The 12,064-nt window shown below is 46.4% G+C and overlaps 1 protein-coding gene and 1 long non-coding RNA gene across 3 annotated transcripts in view; one reads left to right on the forward strand and one right to left on the reverse strand.

Moving 5' to 3' along the window:
• DHRS7B (dehydrogenase/reductase 7B) overlaps positions 1 to 2,627 on the reverse strand; it is a 44,237-nt gene extending 41,610 nt beyond the window's left edge. The window contains exon 1 of one of the 2 annotated variants that reach the window (XM_043472206.1): positions 2,514 to 2,627. In XM_043472206.1, the coding sequence (XP_043328141.1) occupies positions 2,514 to 2,533 (20 nt within the window). In that variant the 5' untranslated portion in view covers positions 2,534 to 2,627. The other variant, XM_043472223.1, reaches the window with a different exon arrangement.
• A 14-nt stretch (positions 2,628 to 2,641) lies between these two features.
• Positions 2,642 to 7,484, forward strand: LOC122443741. The gene is made up of 3 exons (XR_006270101.1): positions 2,642 to 2,731; positions 6,875 to 6,977; positions 7,425 to 7,484. It is a non-coding gene; the product is annotated as an uncharacterized LOC122443741 (long non-coding RNA).
• Positions 7,485 to 12,064: the final 4,580 nt, after the last annotated feature.

Genomic DNA, 12,064 nt, shown 5'->3' on the forward strand with positions numbered 1-12,064 from the left:
CAGTCCATGGGGTCACAAAGAGTTGGACACAACTGAGTGACTGAACTGAACTGGAATAAAATATACAATCCCAAAGAATCTCCATATGTTGCAAAGAAAAATGATTCAACTAAATGGTCCTCTATTTCCATGTATACCCATTTTTAGGATGCCTTCCTTTAAAGCAAGCCCTATTAGGATGACATATACTTCAGTTAATCTGGAAATCTCACCATGTTGCTTCAGGGCATAGCAAAATGCCACCAAGAGAATCCCAGCGAGAAGAAGCACTCAGTGTCACTGGTCACCCCTTACCAAAGCCTAATCACAACCCTACCCCTTCCTTCCATCTCACTCCCACCCAACATAAGCCACAGGAGAAAATGGAAGCCTCATTACCTTAGGAAAAAGTTGGGGACCTCCATCTGGTTGGTAAGATATATCACGGCAACAATTCAGATTACCTTTAAATATAAATTCTTGAGCAAAGACCTCTTCAAAAGCAATGCCTATACTGGAATGAGTATGTTTTATATAGAAGCCTAGTCTTATTTTTTAATTATTTTTATTTATTTATTTTTGACTGTGCTGGGTCTTTGTTGCTGTGTGCAGACTTCCTCTAGTTGCCGCAAGCAGGGGCTACTCTCTAGTTGTGTTATGTGGGTTTCTCATTTCGGTGGCCTCTCCAGTTAGGGCACATGGGCTCTAGAAACTCGGGCTCAGCAGCTGTGGTGAAGGGGCTTAATTGTGGCTCACAGACTTAGATGCTCTGCAGCACGTGGAATCTTCCTGGACCAGGGATTAAACCCAAGTCTCCTACATTGGCAGGTGGATTCTTAACCACTGGACCACCAGGGAAGTCCAGAAGCCTAACTTTAAAAGCCTGCTTCCCTCATTTATTGGCTCTGGGTGCTCTCAGCACCCAAAACGGTCTGGAAGTACAGTCATGCCACTCACTACACTCTCCTGCTTTAGGAGTAAGAGATATGCACACAGCCATTCTGGTAGGCTCTCAAAAAGTTAGTTCCCTGCCTATCCTTCTTAAGAATTAGATCATTTTTGCTAATTCTATCCCTGAATCACAGCTTCCCTACTGGTCAATGGAAAAGAATCCACCTGCCATGCAGGAGGCAAAATGTGTTCTATCCCTGTGTCCATAAGAACCCCTGGAGAAGGAAATGGAAACCCACTCCAGTATTCTTGCCTGGGAAATTCCATGGACAGAGGAACCTGGCCGGCTGCACTTCATGGGGTCACGAAGAGTCGGACACGACTTAGCAATCCCTGTATCACCACGCTGAGCATCCTTTTTTCTATCTGCCACTTTTCTAACAACTGACTTTCTCTGTTTTCCCCACACACAGGTTGGAAGATGTGAAAAGCACTTCCTGGTAATTCCATTAAGAGAACCAAATATTATGCTCACTAAACACATGTGTATATGAAGGTCAAAAGTTATTTCAAAAGTAACTTGTCAACTCAAACTACTATAGCAAAGCAAACTGAAAATAGGGTTCTACCGGTACCATTTGTTGAGCCTGTTCTGTGTCACATATAGTTGGAACAATCGGCTTTCGCTTTTAGGACAACTGCCATTCCTTCCTAGTAGGAAACTCCAGGCCTTAACGACAAAATGTCCCTTTGCTCTGGTGTCCTCCAGTTCTAGAGCCCAGGGTCACCAGCTTCACCCTTCCTGTGGCATTCCACTTTCCTCAGTACACCCCATTTAACTTTGTTTCCGTCCTCCCTTAGATCGAAAAACTGACTTTTCTTTGTTTTCCACACACAAGGGTTGGAGATATCAAAAGCACTTCCTGGATCGTGTACCGTCCACGTGCAATCTCATCACGCTTCTCGACAAACTCATGGGTGGACATTCTGCACATCAGAACACAAGTCCAAGCCGCACAACTTGGGGACGGCAGAGAAAGGGCCGGAAAAGCCAGAGACGCCGTGGCCGTCCCGCGGGCGCGCAGCAGGCACCACCCCGCTCTGCCTCTGCACAAGGGTACCTGCTGCCCTAACTCTGCACGGGCCAGGTGCCTCAAGCCTCGGCCATTCCTGGGGCGGAATCGGGGAAACCTGGGAAACTGGATCAGCCGCCAGCCTACACCCACTTGTGGCCGCGCCAATCGAGGCTCCTTTGCGGCTCAGTGGTAAAGAAGCCACCTGCAATGCGGGAGGCCTGGGTTTGATCCCTGGGTTGGGAAGATCCCTTGGAGAAGGGAAAGGCTACCCACCCTAGTATTCAGGCCTGGAGAATTCCGTGGACTGTATAGTCCATGGGGTCGCAAAGAGTCGGACTGTGCGACTTTCACTTTCAAACCGAGACTCAGAGTAGCGAAGGCGCGGCTCTGCACCAAAAACCAGCCGAGCCCGAACTCCGGCGCGGGCGCCCCTCCGGGTTCTCTCAGCCTCCACACCGCTTCGTTCCCCTCAAGAGGGCGGGACGCGCTCTAACCGGGATCCGCCGCGAGCCTCAGTTCACAGCTGGACCCCAGTAGCCACCGAAGTTCCCCCGCTTGCAGCCCTACCTGGTTGCTGCGGAGACCATGACGCGTCAGCGCCAACAGCCCGCCAGTGACGTATTTTTCCCTCGCCCAGTAGTATGGCTCCGTCCAATCACGGCCGTGAGACTGCACGTGCGCCCCTCAAGCCACAGGGAGGAGCTGCGGGATGGGGCGGTCTGAACATTGTCCTGTGATGTACGTGCCCTACTTCCACATTCCGGAGGGAAATTAAGAAAGTCAAGGTGTGAGTTTCGTGCACTCTGCTGGCGTGGGGAGAAGGGAGGGCAGGGAACACAGAGTTGGGGAATGTGTGTGCTCAGTCGGCTTACTCGTGTCCGACTCTTCGCGACCCTATGGACTGTAGCGCGGCCAGGCTCCTCTGTCCTTGGGATTCTCCAGGCAAGAATACTGGAGCGGGTTGCCAGTTCCTTCTCCAGGGGATCTTCCCGACCAGGGATGGAGTCGTCGTCTCTCTTGCATCTCTCGCATTGGCAGGTGTATTCTTTACCACTAGCGCCACCTGGGAAGTCTTGAGAATGTATGCTAGGTAGTATAAAGCCTTAGTGATTAAAGCCGTGTGATATTGACTGAAAGATAAATAAAAAGATCAGTGGGAAAGAAGAGAGAGGCCAGAAACAGACCCTAGGCTATGTAGTCACGTGTTTTCTCACAAAAGAGTCACAGTAATGCAATAGGAAAGTTCTTAGCAAGAAAAAGAGCTTGATCTGTTGAATGCGGTTGTCAGGGTTGGGGGATGAACCCCTACTTCATGCAAGAAAATAAATCCAAAATGGGTTGTGTCATGGTCTGTGCAAGGGTTGGAAAATAATTTCCAGACATGAGGCAGAATGACAGGAGAATAGAGTTTATTAGACCAGGAGACCTGTTAGAACAGTGGGCCAGCATCCTGACAGATCTGGGAGAGAAGACCCTTTTCATGGGTTAGTAGTGCTTAGTCATGTCCAACTCTAGGGGACCCCAAGGACTGTAGCCCACCAGGCTTCTCTGTCCATGGAATTTTCCAGGCAAGAATACTGAAGTGGGGTGCCCTTTCCTCCTCCAAGGTATCTTCCCAACCCAGGGATTGAACCTGCATCTCCTGCGTCTCCTGCATTGGCAGGCGGATTTTTTACCACTGAGCTTGGGAAGCCCCTTTCATGGGTTTGTAGCCAATTTTTATAGTCTCAAGAGAAAAATTCCTCTGGAAGGATTAGGTGCATTAGGAAGGATTCCTGCATTAGGTGATTGGTTAAGGCACTATAAGGTGAGTACCTGGGTGGGTATTTTTACCTAATATGGGGTCAGGGAGGTTGCCAGTAAAGACTAGGGGGTTCTTGGCAATGGTTACAGTGGGACTTACTCAGTTCCGGAGATGACCTTGGTGTGGAGTTCTGCATCTGTGGCCTTGGTACAAGACCTCGCACCTGGTACAGGGCGCCACAGATTGTAGATCTAAATGTGAAAGACACAACTGTGGACAGTAACAGCTAACTGCAGAATATCAGGAGCACGGGCCCTAGGCGCATGGTCTTCAGTAGTCGAGGCACATGGGCTCTGTAGTTGCAGCTCACAGGCTCTAGACCTTGAGCTCAATAGTTGTGACTCACAGGCTTAGTTGCTCCATGGCATGTGGAATTTTCCTGGATCAGGGATCAAACCCATTTCCCTTCCCACATTGGCGGGTGGATTCTTAACCACTGGACCAGCAGGGAAGTCCAACTGGCAGGTTCTTGAGGGCAGGAACTGTCTTTCTCTCTACCTTACCATTTTTGGCACAAATTAAGTGTTAAAAACCTTTTCTTTTTAATGACTTTTGAAAAATTGCAGTTTGGGAGTCTAGATTTCCCATACACTTCCTGCCTCTACACATGCATTGCATGCTCAGTGGCTCAGTCATGGTCAACTCTTTGTGACCCCATGGACTGTAGCCCACCAGGCTTTTCTGACCATGGGATTTCCGGGGCAAGAATAATGGAGTGTGGGTTGCCATTTCCTCTTCCAGGGGATCTTCCCAACCTAGGGATCAAACCCACATCTCCTCCGTCTCCTGCATTGGCAGGTGGATTCTTTACCACTAAGCCACCTGGGAGCCCACACATGCATTTCCTCCCGCATTATCAACATCACTCATCAGATGGTACACTTTCTACCAAGGGTGAAGCAACACTGACACATCATAATCACCCCAAGTGCTCACTTTACTTGAGGGTTCACTCTTGTTCTATATTCTGAGTGTTTGGACAAACATATAATGATGTATATTCATGATTATAATATCATATATTTCTACTGCCTTAAAATTTCTCTATGCTCTGCCTATTTATCCTTTCTCCCCCTCCTATTAATAACCTTTTATTGAGGAAAGTTTATGACATAAAACTTTATTTTTTAATATATTTATTTGGCTGCACTGGGTCTTGTGGCACACAAGATCTTCACTGCAACATGTGGATTCTTTAGTTGTGGCATGCGGGATCCAGTTCCCTGACCAGGGATGGAACCCAGGCCCCCTGCATTGGGGGCATGGAGTCTTAGCCACTGAACCACCAGGGGAGTCCTAAGACATGAAACTTGAAAGCATCATCATAAACTTGTGGTTATGAATACTTAATTTCCCCCCTTGTAATTCAGATTCTGATATATGAAGTCATAAGACTGATCTTGAGTGACCTCAGCCTGCAAGGGCTTGGAGTAAGGCTTGAGTTCCCAACCAGAGATTGGGCTGTGTCACGTCAGTGAAAGCCCCAGATCCTAGTCACTTGACCAGTGATCAGGGACAAGTGCCCTGGCCCTTTGGTTTTGCAGAAAAGAATTTCCACAAAGACAGAAAGTAGTGAAGCAAGTAAAGTGTTTACTAAGAGGAAAAAAAGTACAGTATGCATGCATAGGCAAGGGGCAGACTCAGAAGGAGAGTCCCTGAGTTGCACCCTCTTGGCAGTTTGAATCACTTATATGGGACATTTCTTCCAGTTTTCCTTTGGCCAGTAATTTTGATTTGCCTGGTTCACAGTCTATATTTGGTGTGTCTCAGGATCCTTCCATGTGAGCACACATCTCTCTTAGCCAAAATGGATCCTACCACAAACATACCTGGGTATTCCCTGACATTGCTCCCCCTTTGGCCTGCAATCTGGAGGCTTTCTGCCCACTTGTGGTTGGGGAGGTCTCTGGATTTTGGTAATGAGAGATACGTGGTCTGGGCATGGCCCAGCCTCCTCTCTTAATTGTCCTGCTATTCCTGTCTTAGAGTTTCAGTCCAGAGGGAATGAATCTTCAATTGCTTTACCCTGGGGGTTCATCTGCCTCCTGCCTCAGGACTACTAATCTACAAAGGGAATATGGAGGATGGTTAGTTATTCTGAGGTTGTGAGGCAATTTGGGGTCCAAATGTTAACTGGTGTATTACTGAATGCAGACTGATGGTGGCAAGCCTCATAACTGAGGGACCAGAAAATGCTTTCGGCCTGGAATTCTCTTAGATTCTGATTTCCTTTCCTCCCTCTGGGTTTCTGGTTCTGTGTGAAATGGATACCGTCCTCCTGGTAATTGTTGGGGAATGGGGTGTAACTGTTATTTTTCTTTTTTGTTTTGTTCTTAATTTTTTAAGTTGTATGAAGTGAAAGTGTTAGTTGCTAAGTCGTGTCTGATTCTTTGCAACCCCATGGACTGTAGCCCACCAGTCTCCTCTGTCTATGGTTTTGTCCAGGCAAGAATACTGGAGTGGGTTGCCATTTCCTCCTCCAGGAGATCTTCCCAACCCAGGGATCAAACCCCCATCTCCCACATTGCAGGCAGATTCCTTATGGTCTGAGCCACCAGGATATGGACTATTTAAAATGTTGTGTTAATTACTGCTCTACTGCAAAGTGACTCAGTGATACACATACACATTTTTTTAACATTCTGTTCCATTATGATTAGTCCCAGGATACTGAATATAGTTCCCTATGGAATACAGTTCTCTGCTATTGTTGCTCAGATGTCGCATTTTTTATTCCCTCGAGTTACTCACTTTTCGTTTTCAAATGACATTGAAAGCCGGCAGATGCAAAGCCTGCCCCCCAACTAAAGAGGGAGGCCCTCCGGGCGGGTGCTCGCAAGGGTTCTAGCACCAGAGACCTAAACTAGAGCGGGAGGTTGGGGAAGCACCGCAGGACTGGGCAAAGGCCCGGATCCACCAATGGCCCTCAGGAATCGTCCTTCTGTCAGGGCTCTCAGCTGTCAATCAAGAAATCTCCTGACGACCGGGCCAATCAGGCTCCGAGGCCAGGGCTCCGAAAGCGCTAAGGAGGGCAGTTGGCTGATCTTCCCAGCACTGGGTGCCATGATGATGCTTCTTTCTTCCTGCTCCTTCATCCCCACAAAACCCCCTTCCCTCACTGTAGGGGAAAGAAACATCGCCCTTCTCAGCCGGCATCGCCGAGAGACCACCCGTCCCTCTAGGTCACTCTGCCCCACAGGAGACAGCTCTTCCAGAATGCTTCGCAGGTAGGCGGACCAGTAGGACGTCAGCAGCCTGCGACCACTTCCGGCGTCCTGCTGGCACGTCGGCTGGGGGCTGTGACAAACAGGAGGTCCCGACCCATGAGGTGGGGCAATGAGTCCCTGAAACCAGGGAGGGGCCCGGCTTTTGGGGGGTCGGTGTCTCGCGCCCGTTTTCTATGGGAAAGTCTCAGGATTTGGTTCTAAAGGGGTATCCTACCCTGTAACCCACCAACAGAAGTGCCGGTACGTGCCTGCCCAGCCCACTCGTAATCGTCCAAACCCAGGAATGGCCCAAATCATTCACAAACAGGCAGTTGAGGTATAATCTTTAAATGGGCTGTCAGGAAATCGGCGGAAAGGCCGGATGGCTCCGTTGGCGGGTTGCAGGGAACTGTTACCGGACCAAGATGGCGGCAGTCAGGCTCCACCTCATTTCCTGTTGTTGTTAAGTCACACAGTTGTGTCCGACTCTTTGCGACCCAGTGGACTGCAGCACGCCAGGCTTATCTGTCTTTCACCATCTCCCAGAGCTTGCTCAAACTCATGTCCATTGAGTCTCTGATGCCATCCAACTGCGAAGACCCAAGGAGGAAAGAGCAGATAAAACCAAGTAGGGTCTTGGAATGTAGGAACAGAAAAACCAGACACTCCCCCATGTTGTAACTATTAATGAAACTGTATAATCTGTCTCTTCTCCTACCCCATAGGGAGAAGGTATTTGCCCTATTCTTCCCCCTCCCAGTATACATGCCTCATCCAATCAGCAAATGACCCACAAGACCCCTATCCCACTCCTTGTACCCTGGGTATAAAGGTGGGCTAAGGAACCCTGTTCAACATTGTTCTCCTTTGAGCTGGCCCACTGTTCTAACAGCCTCTCCCAGTCTAATAAACTTCATTTCCCTCTCATTCTGTCCATGTCTGGAAATTCTTTTCCAACCTGCACCCAGATCATGACACCAACCGTCTCATCCTCTGTCATGCCCTTCTCCTCCTACCTTCAGTCTTTCCCAGCATCAGGGTCTTTTCTAATGACTGGCCTCTTCAGATCAGGTGGCCAAAGTATTGGAGCTTCAGTTTCAGCACCAGTCTTCCTAATGAATATTCAGGACTGACTTCATTTAGAATTGACTGGTTTTGAAACCGTTTATCTCAGAGTGGGACTTGAGCCCATGTGCTGGGACTGGAACCCAGCCAAAACCCTGCTTGGGTCTTGAACCCATGGCTAGGACTTGAACCCAGCCAAAACCCACAGTACCTGGTTTCAGGGCCTAATAATGCTCAGGTTCTTGATGTCTCATCACAGAAAGAATATAGTGAGAGACAAAGTGAAAGGTAAGAAGTGGATTTATTCAGATTCACAGAGAAGCACACTCAACAGACAGAGTGTGGGCCATCGCAGAGGGCTGGTGCAGCCACCAAATGTGGCATGGTTAATTTTTATGGGCTGGGTTACTTCATATGCTAATAAGTGGAAGGATTATTCCAACTATTTTGGGGAAGAAGTGAAGATTGCCAGGATTTAGGCCACTGCCCACTCCTTGGTCTTTTGACAGTGCTTTGGAACAGTCAGGGCACCTCTGGGTGTGTCATTTCACTTGCTGATTGAAGATCAAGATCTAGTCTTGTCTGCCATGTTAGTCCCATTTGATTCTAATTGGTTTATGTTGTGTCCTTCGGGTATGTCATTCTTTCAAAAGTTGTGCCCTCTTTGCCTCCTGTTACAGTTTGATCTCCTTGCAGTCCAAGGAATTTTTAAGAGTCTTCTCTAAACCACAGTTCAAAAGCATCTATCCTTCAGCACTCAGCCTTCTTTATGGTCTAATTCACATCCATACATGACTACTAGAAAAACCATAGCTTTGACAATATGAACATTCCTTGGCAAAGTAATGTCTCTGCTTTTTAATAGGCTGTCTAGGTTTGTCATAGCTTTTCTTCCAAGGAGCATCTCTTAATTTCATGGCTGCAGTCACCATCTGCAGTGATTTTAGAGCCCCCAAAATAAAGTCTGTCACTGTTTCCATTGTTTCCCCATCTATTTGCCATGAAGTAATGAGACTGGATGCCATGATCTTAGTTTCTTGAGTGTTGAGTTTGAAGCCAGTTTTTTCACTCTCCTCTTTCATCTTCATCGAGAGGCTCCTTAGTTCCTCTTCACTTTCTGTCATAAGTATGGTGTCATCTGTATATCTGAGGTTATTGATATTTCTCCCAGCAGTCTTGATTCCAGCTTGTGCTTCATCCAGCCCAGCATTTTCACATTATGTACTCTGCATATAAGTTAAATAAGCAGGGTGACAATATGCAGCCTTGACCTACTCCTTTCCCAATTTGGAACCAATCCATTGTTCCACGTCCAATTCTGTTACTTCTTGACTTTCATACAGATTTCTCAGGCAGGTAAGGTAGTCTGGTATTCCCATCTCTTGAAGAATTTCCCAGTTTGTTGTGATCCACACAGCCAAGGCTTTGGCATAGTCAATAAAGCAGAAGTAGACTTTTTCTGAAATTCTCTTGTTTTTTCTATGATCCGACAGATATTGGCAATTTGATTTCTGGTTCCTCTGCCTTTTCTAAATCCAGCTTGAACATCTGAAAGTTCTCAGTTCACATACTGTTGAAGCCTATCTTGGAGAATTTTGAGCATTGCTTTGCTGGCATGTGAGAGTGCAACTGTGTGATAGTTTGAAAATTCTTTGGCATTGCTTTTCTTTGGGACTGGAATGAAAACTGACCCTTTCCAGTCCTGTGGCCACTCCTGAGTTTTCCAAATTTGCTGGCGTATTGAGTGCAGCACTTTCACAGCATCATCTTTTAGGATCTGAAAAAAGCTCAGCTGGAATTCCATCACCTCCACTAACTTTGTTCATAGTGATGCTTCCTAAGGCCCACTTGACTTCACACTCCAGGATGTCTGGCTCTAGGTGGGTGATCATATCATCATGGTGATCTGGGTCTTTAAGATCTTTTTTGTATAGTTCTGTGTATTCTTGCCACCTGTTCTTAATATCTTCTGCTTCTGTTAGGTCTGTACTGTTTCTGTCCTTTATTGTACCCATCTTTGCATGAAATATTCCCATGGTATCTCTAATTTTCTTGAAGAGATCTCTAGTCTTTCCCTTTCTATTGTTTTCCTTTATTTCTTTGCATTGATCACTGAGGAAGGCTATCTTATCTCTCCTTGCTATTTGGAAATCTGCATTCAGATGGGTATATCTTTTCTTTTCTCCTTTGCCTTTCATTCTCTTCTTTTCTCAGCTATTTGTAAGGCCTCCTCAGATAACCATTTTGCCTTTTTGCATTTCTTTTTCTTGGGGATGGTTTTGATCACCGCCTCCTGTACAATGTTGCGAACCTCCATCCATAGTTCTTCAGGCACTCCGTCTATCAGATCTAGCCCCTTGAATCTATTTGTCACTTTCATTGTATAATCATTAGGGATTTGATTTAGGTCATACCTGAATGGCCTAGTGGTTTTCCCTACTTTCTTCAATTTAAATCTGAATTTGGCAATAAGGAGCTCATGATCTGAGCCACAGTCAGCTCCTGGTCTTGTTTTGGATTAAAAGATTTAAGATTTACTGAGCATGGCCCTGCCTACCAGAGCAAGACTCAGTTTTCCCCACAGCCAGTCCCTCCCATCAGGAAGTTTCCATAAGCCTCTTATCCTCTTCCATCAGAAGGCAGACAAAATGAAAACCACAATCACAGAAAACTAAACAAACTGATCACATGGATCATAACCTTGTCTAACTCAATGAAACTATGAGCCATGCCTTGTAGGGCCAACCAAAACAGATGGTCATGGTGGAGAGTTCTAACAAAATGTAGTCCATTGGAGAAGGGAATGACAAACCACTTTAGTATCCTTGCCTTGAGAACCCCGTGAAGTGTGTGAAAAGGCAAAAATATCTGACACTGAAAGATGACCTCCCCAGGTTGGTAGGTGCCCAGTATGCTACTGGAAAAGAGGGGAGAAATAGCTCCAGAAGGAATGAAGAGGCTGAACCAAGGTGGAAATAATGCCCAGTTGTGGATGTGTCTAGTGGTGAAAGTAAAGTCCGATGCTGTAAAGAACAATATTGCATAGGAACCTGGAATGTTAGGTCCATGAATCAAGGTAAATTGGAAGTGGTCAAACAGGAGATGGCAGGAGTGAACATCAACATTTTAGGAATTAGTGAACTAAAGTGGACTGGAAGGGGCCAATTAAATTCAGATGACCATTATATCTACTACTGTTGGCAAAAATCCCTTAGAAGAAATCCCTCATAGTCAACAAAAAGTTTGAAATGCAGTACTTGTGTGCAATCTGTCAAAATCTGTCAAAAATGACAGAATGATCTTTGTTCATTTCCAAGGCAAACCATTCAATATCACAGTAATCCAAGCCTATGCCCCAACCACTAATGCTGAAGAAGCTGATGTTGAATGGTTCTATGATGACCTACAAGACCTTCTAGAAATAACACCAAAAAAAGATGTCCTTTTCATCATAAGGGACTGGAATGCAAAAGTAGGAAGTCAAGAGATATCTGGAATAACAGGCAAGTTTGGCCTTGGAGTACAAAATGAAGCAGGGCAAAGGCTAACAGAGTTTTGCCAAGAGAATGCACAGGTCATAGCAAACACCCTCTTCCAACAACACAAGAGACGACTCTACACATGGACATTACCATATAGTCAATACCGAAATCAGATTGATTATATTCTTTGCAGCCAAAGATGGAGAAGGTCTATATAGTCAGCAAAAGCAAGACTGGGAGCTGACTGTGGCTCAGATCATGAACTCCTTATTGCAAAATTCATTTCTTGTAGGCAATGACTCAACACACTTAAGTAACAAATGAGCTCGTACAGATTACGACTCACGCACACCATTATATAACCCTTTGGAGAGCCACCACTTTTGTTCTCAGAGCTATATGAGACTGCACGGAAGTCCCTGGCTGCTGCACCAGTCATCCACAAATAACGCATATCTGAAGTCTTCTTCCAGCCTCCCAGCTCACGCTTTACCTACCTGGGGTTCAGTGATCAGCATGACAGTTGGTGTAGTTGTCAGGATTCCCAGCAGGTAGGGGAGC

Source organism: Cervus canadensis, chromosome 1 (genome assembly GCF_019320065.1).
Source record: "Cervus canadensis isolate Bull #8, Minnesota chromosome 1, ASM1932006v1, whole genome shotgun sequence".
In the NCBI taxonomy this organism is placed as follows: domain Eukaryota; kingdom Metazoa; phylum Chordata; class Mammalia; order Artiodactyla; family Cervidae; genus Cervus; species Cervus canadensis.